The 20,186-nt window shown below is 46.6% G+C and overlaps 1 protein-coding gene and 1 long non-coding RNA gene across 5 annotated transcripts in view; one reads left to right on the top strand and one right to left on the bottom strand.

The window, feature by feature from the left end:
- The window catches only part of MYZAP (myocardial zonula adherens protein), a 90,761-nt gene that overhangs the window by 40,714 nt on the left and 29,861 nt on the right, over positions 1 to 20,186 (top strand). For all 4 annotated transcript variants that reach the window (XM_047736023.1, XM_047736021.1, XM_047736022.1 and 1 more), the window contains 2 exons: positions 4,330 to 4,409; positions 5,886 to 5,991. In XM_047736023.1, the coding sequence (XP_047591979.1) occupies positions 4,330 to 4,409; positions 5,886 to 5,991 (186 nt within the window). The remainder of the gene's footprint in view (positions 1 to 4,329; positions 4,410 to 5,885; positions 5,992 to 20,186) is intronic.
- Positions 13,236 to 20,186, bottom strand: part of LOC125103940 (uncharacterized) — a 52,302-nt gene continuing 45,351 nt past the window's right edge. Inside the window, exon 8 of the long non-coding RNA XR_007128541.1 lies at positions 13,236 to 13,513. This is a non-coding gene — a long non-coding RNA (uncharacterized LOC125103940). The remainder of the gene's footprint in view (positions 13,514 to 20,186) is intronic.

Raw genomic sequence — 20,186 nt, forward strand, 5'->3', positions numbered from 1 at the left:
GGTGGTAGTCTGGGGGCAAAGCTGTGGCTGGTTTCTGGAGAATGGCTCTCAGCAGCTTGCGGGTCTGCAGGACAGTGACCACCTGCCAAGACTGTGACGTCAGAGCCCCTGGTAACTCAGGCTAAGTGTCCCCCGGCTGGTGACGAGCCAGGGGTAGGGACAATGCAGGCGAGGTGAATGCTTGGGCTTCCAGTGATTCTGAGGGCAGTCTCCTTACCTCTGTGTCTACAGCATAGACCCCCTCCCGTCTCCTGATGAGGCAAGGCGCAGCCAGGATGGGAATGGCACGAAACTCTGTGCTCTGGAGCTTCGGGACTTGGGGGGGTTCCCACTTAGGAAATGTCTTTGTTTGGGAGAGACTTGAGCAAAGAGTCTGTTACAATGCCACCTCCCCTCCTTGGGAAAACAATCCTAATTTTTATTGAAGAGAAGAGGGTATGGGCTGGCGGTGGTCGTGAAGATTGGGCAGTGATGGCATCTTCTAGAACCTAGAGGAGCTTTCTCCCACATTCCCTCTCCTCTCCAACTGGTCATGGCAATCCTCCCCGTGGGTGACAGATTTTCCGGCCACATACAGGCGCAGAGTGAGCGGGTGGCCTGGTTTGGGTAGGAAGCCAACTTCCTGTCCATGGGGTGGCTACCAATACGGTTTTAGAATCAGATAGACCTAGAGTTTGACTCTTGCCTCTCTTTCTAGTTCTGGGCAGTTACTTTTCCAAACCGAGTTTCCTCTTCTGTAACATGCTGATAGTAAACATTCTTTCACTTAAAGCTTTGTGAGCAATAAAGCAAGAGAAGTCCACACACGGTGCCAAGCCTGGTGCCTGGCATTTAGTAGTGGCTCAAAAATGTGGGCTTTGATTTTTATTTTGTTACAGACCTGTCTAGGTGTCTGCCCCCAGAGTCAGCTTTTTTTAGCTGGACTTTTTTTTTTTTTTTTTTCAAAGAGCTTATCTTCTTTGTACCCTTGGGATTCTCAAAGTAGGATTTTTCCCCACTGATTTCCGTGTAGCGCCTGTGTGAGAGGTGATGGGCAGGAGGCCAGGGAGGTGGGAAGGCTAGCCCTCCCTGCCAGCATTTGTGGGATACAGGATGTTCCCCAAGTTCTGTCAGCTTTTTCTGTAGCAAATCAAAATATCAAAATGTATTGTCCTTTCTCTAAATCCTCTTTTCCATTTAGGCGAGAGATGGGTTTGCTTTATTTCACTAGGATTAGGTGTTCCAACTGATGGCTGCTTCTCCCTCAGAGATCCTTCTTTCAGAGTAGGAGAGAGAGCAGTTGTCTCTCATCTGCTCTGCGGACAGCGTGTCCCCACGCATGAATGGTGGCAGTGTGGTATCCTGCCTGCACCCATTTTTGGATTTTCAAAACACTGTTTTTTCCCCCCTGATTAGTAAAAATCTCCTAAGGAGTGTGATCGCTCAGGGACCCTGCTGTAGAAAAGGTGACAGTCTGTGCTTGGGCAGTGTGTTTGCAGGCATGTACAAATATAAGAAATTACTGGGTAGTGTGCATTCAAGCTTTGTTGTACTTCCATTTAGGGAAAAAAAATCGAACTTTTAAAGTGTGCCGGGGGGCGCCTGGGTGGCTCAGGGGGTTAAAGCCTCTGCCTTTGGCTCAGGTCATGATCTCAGGGTCCTAGGATCAAGCCCCACATCAGGCTCTCTGCTCAGCGGGGAGCCTGCTTCCTTCTCTCTCTCTCTGCCTGCCTCTCTGCCTACTTGTCATCTCTGCCTGTCAAATAAATAAATAAAATCTTTTAAAAAAAATAAAATAAAAAAATAAAGTGTGCCGGAAGTGAGGCCTTTCCCTACTCTAGAGGGCTGTTTTGGGGGGCATCTGCCACTGGGGGTGCTCGTCTCTGAAAGGTCCATCACTATTATTTCAGGGCCATTGTAGTCTTTCAGCCAGCCGCGAACCACGCGAGGACAGGGGAGCCTCCTGCCCAGGTGGGCTGTAAGGCTGTGTCTTTGTTGGAAAGATTTAAGAACAAAAACAGATCCCCACTGAAAGTTGGTCTTCCCTCATGAGGCTAAATCCATCAGTGGTAATATATACTCTTCCTGCGAGAGCGGACGGTTCCTCCATCTCTTCCACCTGTTCCTTGGGTACCGCGGCTTGTAGCCTCAGCAGTGGTGGGAGTTAGTGTTTCAGTGACCGTGTTTTCAATAATTTGGCGGGAAGAGTTTGTTGGGAGAATTTCTGAGAATGATGAGAAGCACAGGAGTACTGAGGGTCTCATGTAAATTAATCTCCCGATATAGCGAACAGGGTTTGATAAATTTCATTTGAAGGAAATCTATGACACCAAGGTCTATAATGTATTTCTAGAGCAATTTTGGTTATGATAGGTGCTACTTTTTTTTTTTCCGAAGGTTTTATTATGTATTTATTTGGCAGAGAGAGAGAGAGAACAAGTAGGCAGAGCAGCAGGCAGAGGTAGAGGGAGAATCAGACTCCCCTCTGAGCAGGGAGCCCCGCATGGGACTCGATCTCAGGACCCTGGGATCATGACCTGAGCTGAAGGCAGACGCTTAGCTGACTGAGCCACCCAGGTACCCCTGGGTGCTACACTTTTTTTAAAAAAAAATTAACATATAATGTATTATTAGCCCCAGGGGTACATGTCTGTGAATTGCCAGGTTTACACACTTCACAGCACTCACCATAGCACATACCCTCCCCGATGGGGTGCTATACTTTTATTAACATTTTCCACTTTGTCCGAGGAAATAATAGTCCATATTCTTATATTATCTTTTTGGATAAACTTTAAAATTTGCATATATACAGCAAAGGGTACAAATCTTTTTTTTTTTTTTTTAAAGATTTTATTTATTTGACAGAGATCACAAGTGGGCAGAAAGGTAAGCAGAGAGAGAGGAGGAAGCAGGCTCCCTGCAGAGCAGAGAGCCCAATGTGGGACTCGATCCCAGGACCCCGAGATCATGACCTGAGCCGAAGGCAGAGGCTCAACCCACTGAGCCACCCAGGTGCCCCATCAAAGGGTACAAATCTTAATGGACGGCTTGATATATGTGCTAGTTTCCTATGGCTGCTGTAATAAATCACCACTGTGAGTCGCTTAAAACAACCCCAGTTTATTGTCCTATGGTCCTGGAGATCCGAAGTGCTAAAATCAAGGTGTCCGCAGGGCTGGGTTCCTTCTGGAAACTCTAGAGGAGAGGCCATTTGCTAGGCTTTTTTTTTTTTTTTTGGGAAGATTTTATTTATTTATTTGACAGAGATCACAAGTAGGCAGAGAGGCAGGTGGAGAGAGAGGGGGAAGCAGGGTCCCAGCTGGGCAGAGAGCCCGACACAGGGCTTGATCCCAGGACCCTGAGATCATGATCTGAGCCTAAGGCAGAGGCTCAACCCACTACCACCCAGGCCCCTTGCTAGGCTTTTCTAACTTCTAGAGGCTGCCTGCGTTCCTTGACTCAGGGCTCCAGCTGGCAGCTTCAAAGCCAACAGTGTAGCATTTTCCAGTCTCTGTTTCTTCCTGGCTCCAGCCCTTCTTCCTCCTGCCAATAAGGGCCCCCTGGATAATCCAGGGTCATTTGACCATGTTAAGACCCTTAACTTAATCCCATCTGCAAAGTTCCTTTTTCTGGGTAAGGCCACAGGTGCCCAGGTCTCAGGCCTTAGGATGTGGCCATCGCTGGGGGGCCACCCATTACTCTGATGGTCACAACACACTTTTACAAGTGAACCTACATGTGTAACCACCACCCAGCTTAGTATATAGGGTATTACCCAAATTCCAGAGATTCTTTTCTTGATGACGCGGAAATTCATCAAGAATTTTGCAATAACACAGGCCACTGGCTGAGGAGTATGGATTTTCATTTTCTAGAACTATAAATTCTCACAAGATATCTGAACCTAGGTTGATGGGATACTTATTCATTGACTTATTAAAGATTTCTTTGTTTTTATTGGAGTGTGCACACAAGCAGGGGGAAAGGCAGAGGCAGAGAGCAAATCCTCAAACAGACCCCCAGCTGAGCATGGAGCCCTGACGGGGGGTTCAATCTCATGACCTTGAGATCGTCACATAGGCCCAAACCAAGGGTTGGATACTTAACCGACTAAGTCACCCAGTCGCCCCATAAAAAGAAACCTTGAATGGCTTTATCCAGGATATTAGTCTCTAATTCGTAAACACATCTGTAAATGCAGACCAGGAGCTTTGGCAGTTTCGAGCTTTGGTTGGACTCTGGTGGGTGGATGCGTAGACCCCACGGGGCGTCCTATAGACTTGACCCCAAGAGTGCTGGAATCACTCGATCTACATGCACTGATTCAAATATCGGTGTCTGTTTCAGGAACGTCATCAGCTGCAACTCCAGCTCCTGGAGCACGAAACAGAAATGTCAGTGGAAATAATGGACTCTGACAAGGAAAGGTAAGATGGATGCCCTTTATCGCATTAACGGACTTGGGTGGTAGACGTGCTGTGTTTCCATGGGCTCAGCAGGTCCTCGCATTTTCCTTCCCTTGGTCATCACCATTGCAGACTCTTACGTGTCGAACATCAGGCTCAGAGCTTCTGCCCCAGGGCCAGTTTCTCTGGGTGCTCACAGCCATATCTTGCAGCCCATGACTGGTTGTTAGAGCAGAGAAGCACCCTGCAGGCTCTCTCGGGTGCAAAAGTTCAGTCTCTAAATGTTCTCCATGACCTTCAACTCCACAGGATGCACCTTGTTGATAAGAGCACACATCATCTGTGACTAAATACCACTGCAATGGAAACTAATTTTAAAATGCCATTTTTTGTGTGTCCAGACATTGTTTACTCAAACCTGGCCTTGTGCCCTGCCTGTGGGCATATAAAAATCTACATCAAAAATGAGGGGGCGGTAGTACATGGTCTCCCCCGGAAATCAGAAGGCAGAGAGGCTGTGCACTGCCCTCTGCTGAAGGAAAGCGAGGTTGGGATGATTCGAGCAGTTTGAACCAGCTGCTTAATTAACTTTGCAGCTTTGCTAAGATTCCTTACTTATCTGCAATGTGAGAATTCCTTTTGAAGGGGAGACGTGACGGTGAGTGCCCGTCTCATGGGGTCATTAACTTCGAGGGAGCTGGGGCGCCCACTGCCTGCCATGTGGTTCGTGCTGCAGAATGTCTGTTTCCCTTCCTCTCTGCAACTTTGGGCTTTGCAGTCTTCTGTAGACTTTAACGTAGCCTGGCAGAGAGGGGAGGGGTAAGCCGACCGCCAGACCCCATGTCCCAGGCTCCATTCCAGCGGCCCCCAAGCCCTGAAGAGTCTGTCTGCTGCTCCTTTGGTCTCACCGAATTGAGCAAAGGCCGAGGGTGGTTTGTGCTGTTCTAAGACAAAATGTCAAGTGTCTTAGGATGCGACCCCATTTGTTTTGATGCAGAGAAGGTCTTTCACCGTGTTTCCCAGTTTTTCAGAATAAATGATGTGTAGACAACTGGAGTTCCAGATTTCCCAGGACTCGGCCCCTTGATTTCAGATATCGGGTTGTAGTCAGAGACTCCCGCCTCCTCTGTTTTCCGAATCAAGGCATTTGACTTGTATAATGTATAGTGTACAGTATTATATTAACCCCCGGACAGAAACCCCCCCCCAATTCTATATGTGGTGCCCCCCAAATTCCATTTCAGACCCTGGGAAGTAGTGTTGCTGTCCTTATACAAGGTGAACCTTGCAAGAGGGAACATGAGTAAAAGTCCCGTACTCCTCCTGGGGTGGGTGGTTGACAGGTAGTGAGCCCCCCGGGAGACTCATGGAGTAGGAGGCATGTGTGGCGGAGCAGCCTTTCATGTTCCGGGCGAGGCTCCCTTCCGCCGTGACCCTCGGCACTGGTGGGGCTGCTCTGGTTGAGGGCCCCCCGCCTCACTCTGCTCCCTGTGTCAGGTATCAGCAGCTGGAGGAGGCGTCGGCCAGCCTCCGGGAACGGATCCGGCACCTGGATGACATGGTGCATTGTCAGCAGAAGAAAGTCAAGCAGATGGTTGAGGAGGTAAGCCCTTGTGAGAGGCCACGGGCCAGGACGGCTGCCTGTCGTGGGGACCCGTCAGCCCTTGAGCTGGTTCTGCGTCTCAGCTCAGTTCACCATGGCTCACGAGTGGAGGTCCTCAGGCCACTGTCTTCGTGGCCCAGAGAGAAATTTCTTCACATGTGCGACTTCTGCCCATCCCCAGGGACTGGTGATCATCCTCTAATCAGATCAAATTGTCACATTTAAGAAGGCCTGGAAGCGCATTTTATAAGCTCACTGGACTTCAGAGGGCTGCGATTCCCCAGAGGCGGGCCTACAGCTCAGGGGAGCCCTCGGTGTGATAAGGAACGTTTCCTTTAGCTCAGGTCTCTGCACGTCCTTGCACCTGGCTGCCTCTCTCCCAGGAACCACACCGTCTTTCCTTCCTCATGGACAGGTGTCTCCTTTTCCCCTGTTCCCTGTCTCCTCCCTCCTCTCCCTTCTTCCCTCATTCTCTTCTCCATCCTTTCTCTCTCTGTCTGTGGGACATCCGACCAAGTTACATGTTTACTGTGTGCCGGACATAGCTTACTTGTCTGTTTTTCTAAATGGAAAAAACAGGTAAGTTGAACATTTATATTTCTACCAGAGGAAAAAAAAATTCTTTGGCTTGTGTTACTACAATCTGTCTCTCTTTCCCGTGGTGCTCAGTAGGAGAAATCCCACGCTGCAGTACAGTGAGTCACATATTCTCGTCTCTTTCTTGCTCGATTATTACATCGGATAGAAAAAAAGAAACAGTCCTAACAATGTTATAAATTCCCTATGGTCTAACTCTCTATCGTGCATCGAGAGGGCTCTAATTTAATTAAACATTTGGTTGGCAGTGGAAAAACTGAAAAAAAAAAAAAAAAACACTTTCCTTATATTAAGCACTGCTCTGAAAAGTTATCTGTTAATGAATTATTGAAATTAAAAGCATGCCTACTGATAAATTACACACGTAACAGACAAAGAGAGGATTAAAATATGCCTATTAATCTCTGAAATGTTGGTGATATTAGTGGAGCGAGGTTAAGGTCAGGGGACTGTGAGGTTGGGGAGGGATACATTATTCTCTTGTCGGATAAACATACACATTAGGTGAAATCCGTTGCCTAAATAAGAAATGAAGTCATACCGTGCTGACTCCCTTGAGTTTTATGCTGGTGCATCTGTGAGTGTCAGAGAGCAGAACAGAAGAACGAGGAGACCCTCTGCACTCCCACTGCACACCCAGGCAGGAGCCACAGTGGCGGGTGGGTCCTGCCCAGTTAGCCACACTGGCTACGCATCAGGAGCGTGTTTGCCCAGGAAAAGCCTTGCTTCATTATGCTTAGTTAACACCTCAGGTGGTGACGGCTGTCAGATAGTAGCTTTTTGGCTTCTGAATCTCACGCACAGGAACTCTGGCCAAGGCTGTCCCTGTTTCCCCATGTGCCTTTGACCGTGGAGCCCTGCATTTCTTCTAGCTCACCACAGTGAGGTGGTGTGCCCTGTTCTTAGATTTTATCTTAGAGCCTCGTACCGCTTGGCTTCTGTTTCGGGGTTGAAGATTGGTTCCTAAGTCAGAGATCCTTCTTCCAAAGACACTTTCAAGTGGTTTAGGAGTCTGGTTTTTAATTTCTGGAATAAAACAGAGAAACCCATTTGAGGGGAGCCAAGGGAAATCGATATATGAAAATAGAGAAGCATATAAAGATCACTGTCCATGCCTGCCTTTTCTACCTATGACTCACTATCTTCCAAACAAGCTTCTCTAAGTCTGGCCGATGGGGTCTGGAAGACACAGTCACCAGAATGAAACCGCAGGCTGAAATGTAGGGTGGCTCTGTCATCAGACTGAGCACCACCCCCAGCTGGGTTTCCACAGTGCATGGGGACCAGAAAGAAAAGAGCCACTTTCTATTCTAAGTTTTAACAACTACCTAAAACAGTAGTAAGAAGGAAGCTGTTTTCCCAGCATACCATGCTAACTTACGCCACAAAAGGATGGTTTACACTTTCAGTTGCCGCAGCCCATGGTGTGAGGAGATTTTTTTTCTTTTTTTCTTTTTTTTTTTAAGTTGCAAACATTGAAAAGGGGCATCGACCAATAAACACATTTGGAAGAGCAGTCAGGTTGGAAAGGAGTTGAGAGCTCTAGTGATTCAGGGAGCAGCTGAAGGACTTGGCCAAGAGATGGCCAAGGAGAGGCATGAGAGCTGAGTTCACGTCTCAGAATGCTTTTTTTTTTTTTTAAAGAATTTATTTATTTATTTGACAGAGATCACAAGTAGGCAGAGAGGCAGGCAGAGAGAGAGTGGAGGAAGCAGGCTTCCTGCTGAGCAGAGAGCCTGATGTGGGGCTTGATCCCAGGACCCTGGGATCATGACCTGATCCGAAGGCAGAAGCTTTAACCCACTGAGCCACCCAGGTTCCCCAGAGATTTTATTATTTTTTTTTAAGATTTCATTTATTTATTTGTCAGAGAGAGAGCGAGCACAAGCAGAGGCAGAGGGAGAAGCAGGCTCCCCGCCAAGCGAGCAGCCTGATGTGGGACTCGATCCCAGGATGCTGAGATCATGATCTGAGCCAAAGGCAGCCACTTAACTGACTGAGCCATCCAGGCGTCCCTGCTTTCTTGTTTAGCATTGCGAGGCAAGGCCAGGCCACAAGCCCTGAGTGGCACTTGCAAAGAGGCAAATTTCAGCTTTTCATTTCACATGAAGAAAACATTTCTAATATCGGCTTCCCTGGGAAGGTAGCCCTCCCTCACACATACATTCCTTAGGACTTGCACTAGAAGCTCTTTATAGAAAGTCTGCGTTACTGTCTACTGGGCTGTGCGATCTTGGCATTATCATTCCTTTGCATAAGCAGCACAATTAGCAGATTGATAATGTCTGACTTGAGAAGTTCATTTTTTTTTTTTTAAAGATTTTATTTATTTATTTGACAGACAGAGATCACAGGCAGGCAGAGAGAGGAGGAAGCAGGCTCCCTGCTGAGCAGAGAGCCCGATGCGAGGCTCGATCCCAGGACCCTGGGATCATGACCTGAGCCACCCAGGTGCCCCTCTTTTTTTTTTTAATATTTTATTTATTTATTTGACAGAGAGAGAGAGATCACAAGTAGATGGAGAGGCAGGCAGAGAGAGAGAGATAGAGGGAAGCAGGCTCCCTGCTGAGTAGAGAGCCTGATGCGGGACTTGATCCCAGGACCCTGAGATCGTGACCTGAGCCAAAGGCAGCGGCCTAACCCACTGAGCCACCCAGGCGCCCAGCTCCTTCCACTTTTAGTAGGACATAGTTTCTTAATAATAATACAATGAATGAAAACCAGCCGGCCTCCGTTTTGCAGTCATTGGCCCAATAAGGCCTTGACTTTCAGTGTGCAGGATGGGCTAACCGCAGGTCGGTGCAGGATGGGCCCTTCTCAGTGAGGGGTTGGTATACCTTTTATGGGGTCGAGTTTGAAGCATAGTGTCTTATGTGACATGTGGGACCAGACACCCACAGGATAGATCTTTCTAGCAAACTACATATCCTTTTGTGGTGAATGTCCGGGATTGGTTACCTCCCTCCCATCACTAATTCTTCTAACTGGTTGTGGCTCTGACAAAACAAAACAAAACAAAACAAAAAAGAACAAACAAATAACCCCCAAACAAAACAAAAAAAACAAAAACAACAAAACGAGCCCATATATGAACCTTTTATACATTTAAGGGTTTGCCACAAAATATAGAGGGACTGAAAATAGCACCTGTGGGGAAATGCACTGGTCTGTGGATTCACCAGATAAGCACCAGCACTTCCTCTGTGCCCAGGACAGGTGTGGTCCTGCCCTTCTGGATCTTACCATCTCATGTGACCTGCCTTCCAGACTCCTCTCGCATTGGCTTCCTGCTTCTGTTGGAAAGTCTGGTTGGGATTGGCCATCCCTTGTCTTGAGTCAGGCTGCATTCTTAGCTTACCTTTCAGGGAATCCAGAAATGGGGAGGAGCAAAAGTCTGGGCGGAGCCTGATGCCAGATTCGTGTCTCCCTGCCCCGCCCCCTCCGCCCCGCCGGCAGGTCATTCACACCTCTTCACCTGCTCTCACGCCAGGCAGCCCCCTGCCAAGGAGAAAATTACCTGGAGGAGAAAACAAATCCCTATTTGCTCTCTAAAAGGGGGAGCATCTCACATTTTTGCCAATAGGCAGTGATATTATTCAGCTGACTACATGGTAATTTCATAGAGAGCTCCTTGACCTTCTCCCTCTTCAGCCTTAGGAATCCTTCCAGTTTACCACCTCCTTTTTCTCGTTTCCCATTGCGGTCTCCATGGACAAAGTGGTTCTTCCAGCAGCATGTCTCTCGCCGGGTGTCCTTACAGTGGCAGAGGAAACGGTTCTGGCTTTAGACTTCTCTTTTGCAGAAAGCCCTTCCATTTCCACTTGTCCCCCTCTGTGATGTTTGATGAGTGCAAAGGCGGAAGGAGTGGGTTTTCCTATTCGTGCTTCTCCATCCAGGATGCGCGTTCAACTCACTCGGGGAGCTCTAAAACATGCCAGGCCTGGCAGATGACAGTGGAAGGAGGGCGCTGGGCAGGGCAGGGGTTAGGGTTTTTTTTTTTGTTTGTTTTTTGTTTTTTTAAGCTGCACAAGATTCCAGTATGCAGCCAGGACAGAGAAGCAGGGCTCTGAATCTGTAGAGCAGCGGCTTGGGTCCCCACACGGGGCCTCTGTGTGTTCATCTGTTCAGCCCGCCTCTCTCACAAGCTGCTGTCCCTGAGCTGGAAAGCTGGTGGTGGACTGGGACTGGAGTGGTTATGACTCCAGGAAAGAGAAACAGGGAGACCACTGAGCAAGGACCATGAGCAGGGACGCAGAGAGCTGGTCCCACTGTGTGACCGTGTGGTCTTGTCAGGGGATCTAGCACTTGCTGCCAGCCCCATCGGGAGAGGGTGCTTTCACGGCCCATGCTTCCTGCCATACTGGCCGGTGGTGTCCAGATACAAAACCTCCCAGAGGCTCCCCGGATGCATCTAGAGAGATGTCCCCAAGGTGGTAGGTGGCACACACTTGTGAAATAACTAGACTTAAGGGCACAAAATCTAGTCCGCCTAGTGGCCTTGGAAGCTGAGAACCTGCCACTGACAAAGAGACCAGCAGTGGTTCTCAGGGATCCCCTTCCCTCATGCTTATGGGTATGGGTGTCAGATCTTGCCATGGTTTAAATTCCTTCTGTCTATCCACAAGACCTTATACTTGGTCCCACTGTACCTATTTATTTATTTATTTATGAATGAATGAATGAATGAATGAGAGAGAGGGAGAGGGCAAGCACAAGCGGGGGGAATGGCAGGCAGGGGAGAAGCAGGCTCCCTGCTCAGCAAGGAGCCTGATGTGGGTTTCGATCCCAGGACCCTGAGATCATGACCTAAGCTGAAGGCAGAGGCTTAACCGACTGAGCCACCCAGGCGCGCCCCACCGTACCTCTGTAGAAAGAGAACACAGGACCTCGTTGAAATGATAGCTGCTTCTCAGGTGCAAAATGAAGCAGAACAGTTTGGCAATTCCTAGGAAATGAACTTGAATGTATTTAATTATCCTTTTGGGTTTTTTGTTTGTTTTTTGTTTTGTTTTGGTTTTGGTTTGTTTGTTTCGAGAGCCATTTACATAATGCAGCAGTTTTTGGGGAGAAACAGCCCAGATTGGAGAGAACAGGTGAGGAGTAACTTTTCCGAGAGTTGTGGTTTGGGTTTTTGGTTTCTGGGTCTTCTTGAACCAGTCAGCAAAGCAGGGCTTCTCTTCTCCTTTTTTCAAGTCTCTAGAACCTACCCCCTCGACCCTGAATTTGCAGGCACCCCCTGCATTAGACACCTAGGAGAAGTGCAGTTAGGGACCTTGAAGGGTACACAGTGAGAGGCGGCAGGGACGATGGACATGAGCAAGGACTTGAGAATCAGACCTGCGTTTATTAGCTGTGGAAGCTTCAAAAAGTTGGTTTTCTTGTTTGTAAGATGGGGTTAATAACACTGTCCATCCAAGAGGATATTTTTGGTAAGAGTTAAATGAGATGATGCACATGAAATACTTACAGCATATTCATCAGAGCATAGGAACTACCCAATCAACACAAGCTGCTACTATTATCATTACGGGTGGATGGGATCCTGCTGTGTCTAGTTAAAGGAATTAAAAGCAAAAGTAGCTGAGTTGCTTTCTTGACAGACACACACACAGCTGTCCTTCTCTGCTTTGGGAGTCTTATGAGCCAAATGGAATCTTTGGTAATGCTACTCTCTTATTTTTTTGGAACATTTTATTTATTTATTTGACAGAGATCACAAGTAGGCAGAGAGACAGGCAGAAAGTTGGGGGGGGGACCAGGCTCCCCGCTGAGCAGAGAGCCCAATGTGGGGCTCGATCCCCCGGCCCTGGGATCATGACCTGAGCTGAAGGCAGAGGCTTTAACCCACTGAGCCACCCAGGCGCCCCTTCTCTCTTCTCTCCTATGCTCCGTGCTCTGTTCCATCTCAGCCGCCTGTCCCTTGAGTAGAATATTTACACACAAGACAGCTAAAACCTTTTTACGTTTTCTCCATTCCAAGAATATTCCATTTTGAATGGAGCAAGCACTTGTTAGCACTTAGGTCGTTTTAAAACTACCATGTGGTGTGCTGAAATGTACCGCACAAAAGGACATTTCTGCCCAGTTCCCTGTGTTTAGGTGATTCGGAGCATCCCTGATAGTTTAACTAACGGGGGGTAGGGGAACAGAGCCAGAGCACTGAGCCCACAACCCTAATCTACTCAATTCCCCTGTTTCCAGATCATGTCACACGAGCTCTTCTCCAGATTTAGTCTCCGGTTCTTTGGAAGATGATAAAATGGTAGCCTGGGTTGGAAGCAATTCCTTTTACTGTTCAAGATTAGAAGAACACTTGTCCTCTGCTGGGAAGAAAGAGGTGGCATGTCTCTCTGTGATGAGCCGATGAACAAAACGGAAGGACATGCTGTGGAAAGGAAACTTTGACCATGTAGGGCTCTCATTTGTGAAAACACCACACACCCTGGACACCACTTGTCCAGCCTCATGCTGCAGACTCCCGAGAACTCAAGGGATATTTTTAGAAGCTTGGGTTCCTAGACCTCAAACAAAGAGCTGCTGTGAAAAATAATACTAAAAAATAATTCAGGAACTGCCAGGTGGAGGCTGTTTCTAAGATCTTGGAAAAGGAAGCCTCCCTTCTGGAAAGCTGCTGAGGATACCTGCTAAGGCTGGGACGTGGGCTTGAAGAACTCGAGTGCTCCAGGAAGGAAGTGTTCCCCACCAGGTCACCCCCACATAACGCGGAAGCGGCCAAGCGTCGGTGTGGTTTTGTTATATTTGCATGTGGGAAGTGGCCCTCAGGTGTCCTCTTGGAATGGAGATCCAAAGCGCTAGTCAACGTAACATTCTCTTTGTTGAGGCCGGGTTTGGTTTGCTTTGTATCTCCATGGGCGTTCTGCTCATATAGACTGTTCAGCTAACTTCATGGAAAGGAGAGGTCCGTCTGAAGGAAAGAGAAATGTATTTGGTCGAAATATATTGAAGTGAAATATACTCCATGTCTGCTTCATTTTTATAGAGATGATCTTGAGACAAGCCACAGGAGTTGGTCAGTCATTAAAACTTTACAGTGTTACGGAAGACTGGTAGAGGTAGCAGCGGCAGCCGTGGTGGTAGTAGTATGTGGGTTAGCCTGATGAGCTGGCAGCCTGGGCTGAGGGACTGGCTTTATTAAGGGGCAGAGTGTCACTTAGGCACTGGGTGGGTCTCCACCCCCACTTCCCCGTGGCAGAGTGGGCAGGTAAATGGTTTCTGTCAGTATTTGTCTTTGGTCTCTCATTCAGGTGCTTCTGCCCCATGATAGCAAGTAGGCAGTGGATGGCGAAGGAAGCCTGGGATTCTTAAGGCTACAGTTTTGTCCCTTGGCCCTTCACATCCACGCCCAAAGGAGGAGTTACTCAGATGTTTGAAGCAGAATTTATTTGGAGTAAATAAAAACGTTACAGTTTAAAATTTTCATATTCGACGTATTAGTCACTTCTTTATTTTAAAATCATAGACACCTTATCTAAAATGTGATGTTTTAAGAAGGTATCAGAAAGCTCGCCGTGTGTGGGAAGCTTTTCTTTCCCTATCTGTTATGGAAATACTGCAGGTTTCTTTTATGACACCTGCTGATTAATATATTCAGGATATAAACTGTCCTTTTAAGGGAGGAGGTCTTTTCTTTGTAAATGTCACTGACTTCACCTTCTCTTTGTTGAGATTGTTTGCAATTGGCTGTGGAATATTTCTTGGAGACTTGGGTGCCTATGTTCTACCCGTAGAGTTTGTGAGGTTGCACTCGTGTTCAAGTCACTATCAGCTACTGAAAGTTTCTCATGCCTCTCAGCCATGTGTCTAGGCCCAACATTCCCACATTCATCCTCGTACAGGGTGTATGAATAGCATAGTTTTTTGGGGGGGGGGTTGGGGGGCACAGAAAACTGAACCTCAGACTCTTAAATAATAAGTAGCTGGCAGTCTCTCAGCAAATGATGATGGTGTTGGGGCCACAACAAGATCTTTGGCCCCAAAGCTAGTGTTCCCTCTTTGCCTCTCATTTTTGTGTATTTTTTAATTTGAAAAAAAATTACAATATGGAAAATGATAGAGAATAGTAAAAAACAAAGACCCAGGTACTCTCCTCTAGAAGTGCCAAAATGTTAATATCTTGGCATATTTCAGATTTTTTCCAAGTAAAATAAAAAAGTAGAAGGAGGTTCTTTTTATTCCTCTGGTCTTTTCCCTTCTTCCCCACTCCCTCCCTCTTCAGAAGCCATTTGGTCTCCATCTAGGCCACGTTTTGATGTTTTTACGACCTATGTATGTACCTATTATCAGTATTTAGCCTCATGTATATGTTTAAAAATGTATGTCCATCTTTGTTTATAATTTCCAAGTAAGTAGATTTTATTGTATATAGCATTCGACTTACTCTTTTTACCAGTTTTGTTTTTGTTTTTGATGTTGTTGCCTATGGAGCTACACTATTTATTTTAATGGATCTCTAATATTTCATTGAATTAATGTAACGTCATGTGTCCTATTGATAGATGTTTGACTTGTTTCCAGATTTTTATTCTTTTACAAACAATGCCAAGCAGTCTCCTTGCTTCTGTCATTGGGGAACGTGGCTGGAGGAGGACCTGCTTGGGCCTTGGGTCGGCACAGTTTCCCCTTCATTAGATACTGCCCAGTTGGTCTCCGGAGGGTGCACCCACTTCCACCCACCGGGAGTGCGGATTTCCCCACATCCTCACCACCTCTTGGCACTGTTGGACCATAATTTTAGCCGGCTGTGAAACAGTACCTCTTTGTTTTGATTGTAATTTGCTCTAGCCGGATTACTGTTCATGGCTCCGGGTGCCGCCAAGCATCCTTTCATCAGCGTGTTGACCATTCAGTCTTCCTCCCCTTTCGTGAGCTGGCTGTTTCTATCTCTTGTGCACTTTCCCATATGGTGATCACTTCTGCTGCTGAATTGTCGGGACTCTGCATACTGCGATACTGATCATTTGTCACAGTGTTTCTTCTCCCAGCCAATGTGTTTCTTTGTTTATGGTATCTTGTGTAAGGCACACATTTTACATAAACTGGCTAATGCTTTGGTGCTGTGTCTTGGGTCTTGTTTGCCATCTCTCTCTCTCTCTCTCTCTCTAGTATATGTATAATGTATATATACATCATAATGTATATATACATATATATACATTTTTAAATTAACATATAATGTATTATAAACCCCAGGGGTACAGGTCTGTGAATCGCCAGGTTTATACACTTCACAGCACTCACCATAGCACATACCCTCCCCAATGTCCATAACCCAACCACCCTCTCCCTACCCTCCCTCCTCCAGCAACCCTCAGTTTGTTTTTGTAAGATTGATTCTCTTATGGTTTGTCTCCCTCCCAATCCCATTTTGTTTCATTTTTTCCTTCACTACTCCCCAAACCCCCACATTGCCTCTCAACTTCCTCATATCCTGGAGATCATATGATAATTGTCTTTTTCTGATTGAGTTATTTCACTTAGCATAATACTCTGTAGTTCCATCCATGTCGTCACAAATGGCAAGTTTTCATTTCTTTTGATGGCTGCATAATATTCTATTGTTTGTATATATATATATGTGTGTGTGTATATGTATATATATATATGCATATATATATATACACACACCACATCTTCTTTATCCATTCATCTGTGCCATCAGGATATCTTTGTGATCGTTTTAGAGTTTTGTTTTTTGTCTTTATGGTTTAGTTACAACCCCTACCACACTCATAGCCTTTATCTTCTCTTACTGTTTTCCTCCATACACTTACATCCTAGAATAGATATACTGCATTTCTCTGTTTCGCTTACTTGTTTGTTGTCTGCTTGCCCCCACTAGAATGTAAGCTCCACAAGGGCAGTGGCTTTTCTCTGTTTTGCTCTTGGCTAGACTCCTAACATCTGGAACAGTCACTGGTGTATAGTAGGTGTTCAATGAACGTTTGATGAACAAATAAAGAATAATCCATGTGGAATTTATTTCTGTGTATATAGTGTAAACAAGTTTGCATTTTTCATTTTGTGCGTGTGTTATTTTTGTTTGTTTTTTGGGGGTTTTGTTTTTCGGTTTTGTTTTGTTTTGTTTTTTCTGCTCATGGAAAACTTGTTGTCTAATAGCATTTAACCAATATGCCTTCCTTGCCCCATTGAGTTTTTCATGGCCCCTTTATCAAGCTGGAGTTGTTCCCCTTGACTGTCTTTCAGTACTCCTGTTCTCCTGCCCTGATGGGTCCATCAAAACACATTTCAGAAACACCTTTTATGAACAAAATGCAAAAATGGACATCGAGTTCTTGCCCTCAAAGGACTTTCTGGTTGATACTAAAACTTGCTAGAACTCAAGGCAAACTATGATGAGTATTAACCAGGAGTTTGAGCTGCATGCTGGGGACAGGGAAGCTGGAGACGGGAGTGATTAAGTTCACAGGCGTTGAGAAAACTGAATCTGATTTTGCATCATGCTCCTCTCTTGACTAGGCTTTCTGTCTTGAGCAAGTCAGTTGTTTTCAACATTCAGTTTCCTTATCAACCAAATGAGGACGATCGTAATCTTGCCTGCTTCAGAGGCTGTTGTAAGGATTGACTGATGTAACGTAGGCAAGGGGCTTGGTGCTGGTGTGGGGGCAGAGACCTTGGGGAGGGAGTGAGAACTGACCACGTCTTACAGGATGGATTGGATTTTTCTAGGCAGGGACTAAATGGGTGGAAAAGGACATGTCAGACAAAATACAGAATAACAACAACAAAACAACAAAAAACAAAAACATGGAGACCAGAAAGTAGAGGGGGAATGCAAGGAGCTATCAGTCTAGTTTGACTAGATGGTAGTGGGCAGGGATAATGGAGAGGCTAGAATTGAGGTGGAGACCAGTCATGGGTTCGCACCTGCTCAGCACCAAGTTGAGAAAATGTCTGGTGTTACCCTGTTCCACATTCCTCAGTGGGGCCCTTTGCCTGGTCAGATGTGACCCCAGAATGACGTCTCTGGCAGGAGGGAGCCAGGCAACTCAGGAGAGAAGCTGGAAAGGCAGCTAGGAGGCTCCCGGAGAAGCCAGGCCTGGCTGGTGCGGATGAAGGGCCACACTCCTGGACACTTGAACTTAGGGACATTGTAAAAACCACCGTTGCTGAGGCACCAGCTCTGTCCTACCTGCGGAGCTGGGGCTGCCACATGCCTCATCATAGGTTCGTCTGAAACCATTTTCTCCCTGGACATTCCCGTTCAATGCAGAGTCTTTTGTCCAAGTCAGAGGGGAAAAGAACAGCCTCAAGACTTAGGGCTGCAGCAGACACTTGGTAAAGGACGATCCCAGCCAGCTCTCCCCAGCCTTGCCTGATTCCCCGCAGTGTGGCAGTGATAGGTCACCACCATGGGGAGGGCGGCAGCAAACCTCTGAACGTCAGTGTGGTGAGAGAAAGAGCCAGGGCCTTAACCTCAGGGAGATCTCAGCCCTGCTGGCATCCAGCTCTCGGGTGACCAGTTGTCCTGGTTTGCCTGCGAGTGAGAAAGCTCCCGGCACATGAGATCCCAGTGCTAAAGCCTGGGTAGCCCTGGGAAAGCTGGGATGAGCCGGTCACCCTCTTCAGCCCCCAAGTCTGACACCTGCCCTCACCCCATCGGCAGTCAGTCAGCAGGTGCATCTTGCCTCAGCGATATGAAACTTCTCTGTGCCTCTCCCTTTATTACACTTTCTTGGGTGTTTCTCTGCCTACTGCCTGCCTTCCTCTGAGGGATGTGTGGTCCGTGAAGGTGGAGATCAGGTCTTCCTGGCTGACTGCTGTATGCCCAGTGCCTAACACTGAGCCTGATGCCGAGGTGGTCCTAGGGGATTGCTGAGGGAAGCACGGGTGATGAAACTCTAGCAAGATCAGTTTCCTCCTCTGCGGGGATGACCGCGCCGCCTAGGGTTGTTTCTGAGAATAACGAGCAAACCCAGCAACAGTCCTGGTCCCCAGGACACCCCTCCATCTCCCTCCCCAGTGGTACATGATTCCCCGTCAGATCGGAAAGCCAGTGTATCCATCCTTCCCTGATGTTTATACAGCCCCATCATGTTTAGGCACCGGGGAGAAGCAGGGTACTACTCCTCTCCTCCAAGAGAAGCTGGTTTATCTTTAATATAAGATAGAAATCAAACCAAATTAGATTATTTTACCTCAGAAGCCAGTTTCGAGTGATCCTTTTGAATGGTATCATTCTATTATTATATATTACTTCAAACTTAATAGAAAAAAATTGATTAAAATATGTGCCCTGATCATAGCTAGCCTGGCTGAATGCCACAAGACACATTAATTGGAAATGAATTTCTACAAACCCAATCAAGCATCATGAAGATGAAAAATGTACCTTTTCCCCCTCCGTTCCGTCATTGATTTTTCATTTTCCCCACTCAGAGCTTCATTTAGCAATTTTTCAGTTTCGTTTTGTTGTGGCCTTAATTCATTCCCTTCACTCCCCCAGGAATGAGATAATATACCATTTTCCTTGTCCTTTTTAAACCGTTCTTTTATGTTGCATTAGTGCAGGGCAGATTCTGATCTTGTCATATTTCCTTATGTTCTATTATTTTTTAGGAAAAGAGGGTAACTTTATTATTTTGAAAATTCTTACTGCAGTGGTTTTTTATCAAGGAGAATGCACTTTAAAAATACAATAACTGTGAAATTACAGTGTTAGAAGACTTCGGAGATAGAATTAAGAGTAGCTGCTGCAAACACGGAAAGCCTTTTCAGAGGAAGAGTCGGGAGTATCCATTATTCTTATTTCTTGTGGCGGGGTACGTGAAGATTGAGCATAATGCTGATTTTAAGGGAAATGGGGACAATTTTATTTTCTAGATCACAGAGGGGAACAAGAGTGCAGGTGGCAAACAAGGCCCTGTCAGGACAAGGGGAGGCAAAAGGAGAAGGTGATTACATGCCTGAGTGAGTTCTAGAAGGTTCTTGGCTGTCCTGTTCCATGCCAGCTCTGGTCATTTCACTGATTCACTGGGCCTCGGGAGGGGAGGGGGTTTGAAAACAATAAGGGGAATCTTCACACTGTTTTTCTTACGAACTTTTCAAATACACTAACAGCATAATTTCCCCTGAGAAGTCAACGAGGACTCATAATAAAGTATCCTATTGCTTTACTTTTACCTAGAATTCATAATCCTGGTTATCTTATTTATTTTTTTTATTTTTTTTTTAAATTTATTTGACAGACAGAGATCACAAGTAGGCAGAGAGGCAGGCAGAGAGAGAGGGGGGGAAGCAGGCTCCCCACTGAGCAGAGAGCCCGATGTGGGGCTCGATCCCAGGACCCTGGGATCATGACCTGAGCCGAAGGCAGAGGCTTAACCCACTGAGCCACCCAGGTGTCCCGGTTATCTTATTTTTGATTAGAAGTTTTAACTGGCAGTTTCCCATCTTTGATACAGTTTTCAGTGGGAAAATGAATTATTTCTTCATAAATGCAATTTAAAGCAGAAAGCCTTTTGAAGTGAGGGTCTGTGGGAAAGTAGCAAATCAGAGGTGTTGGTAGTAGAGGTTGGGAGCTTTATTAACGTGTGGTCAAGTTTCACAGTACACGCACA

Source organism: Lutra lutra, chromosome 7 (assembly GCF_902655055.1).
Source record: "Lutra lutra chromosome 7, mLutLut1.2, whole genome shotgun sequence".
Classification (NCBI taxonomy): domain Eukaryota; kingdom Metazoa; phylum Chordata; class Mammalia; order Carnivora; family Mustelidae; genus Lutra; species Lutra lutra.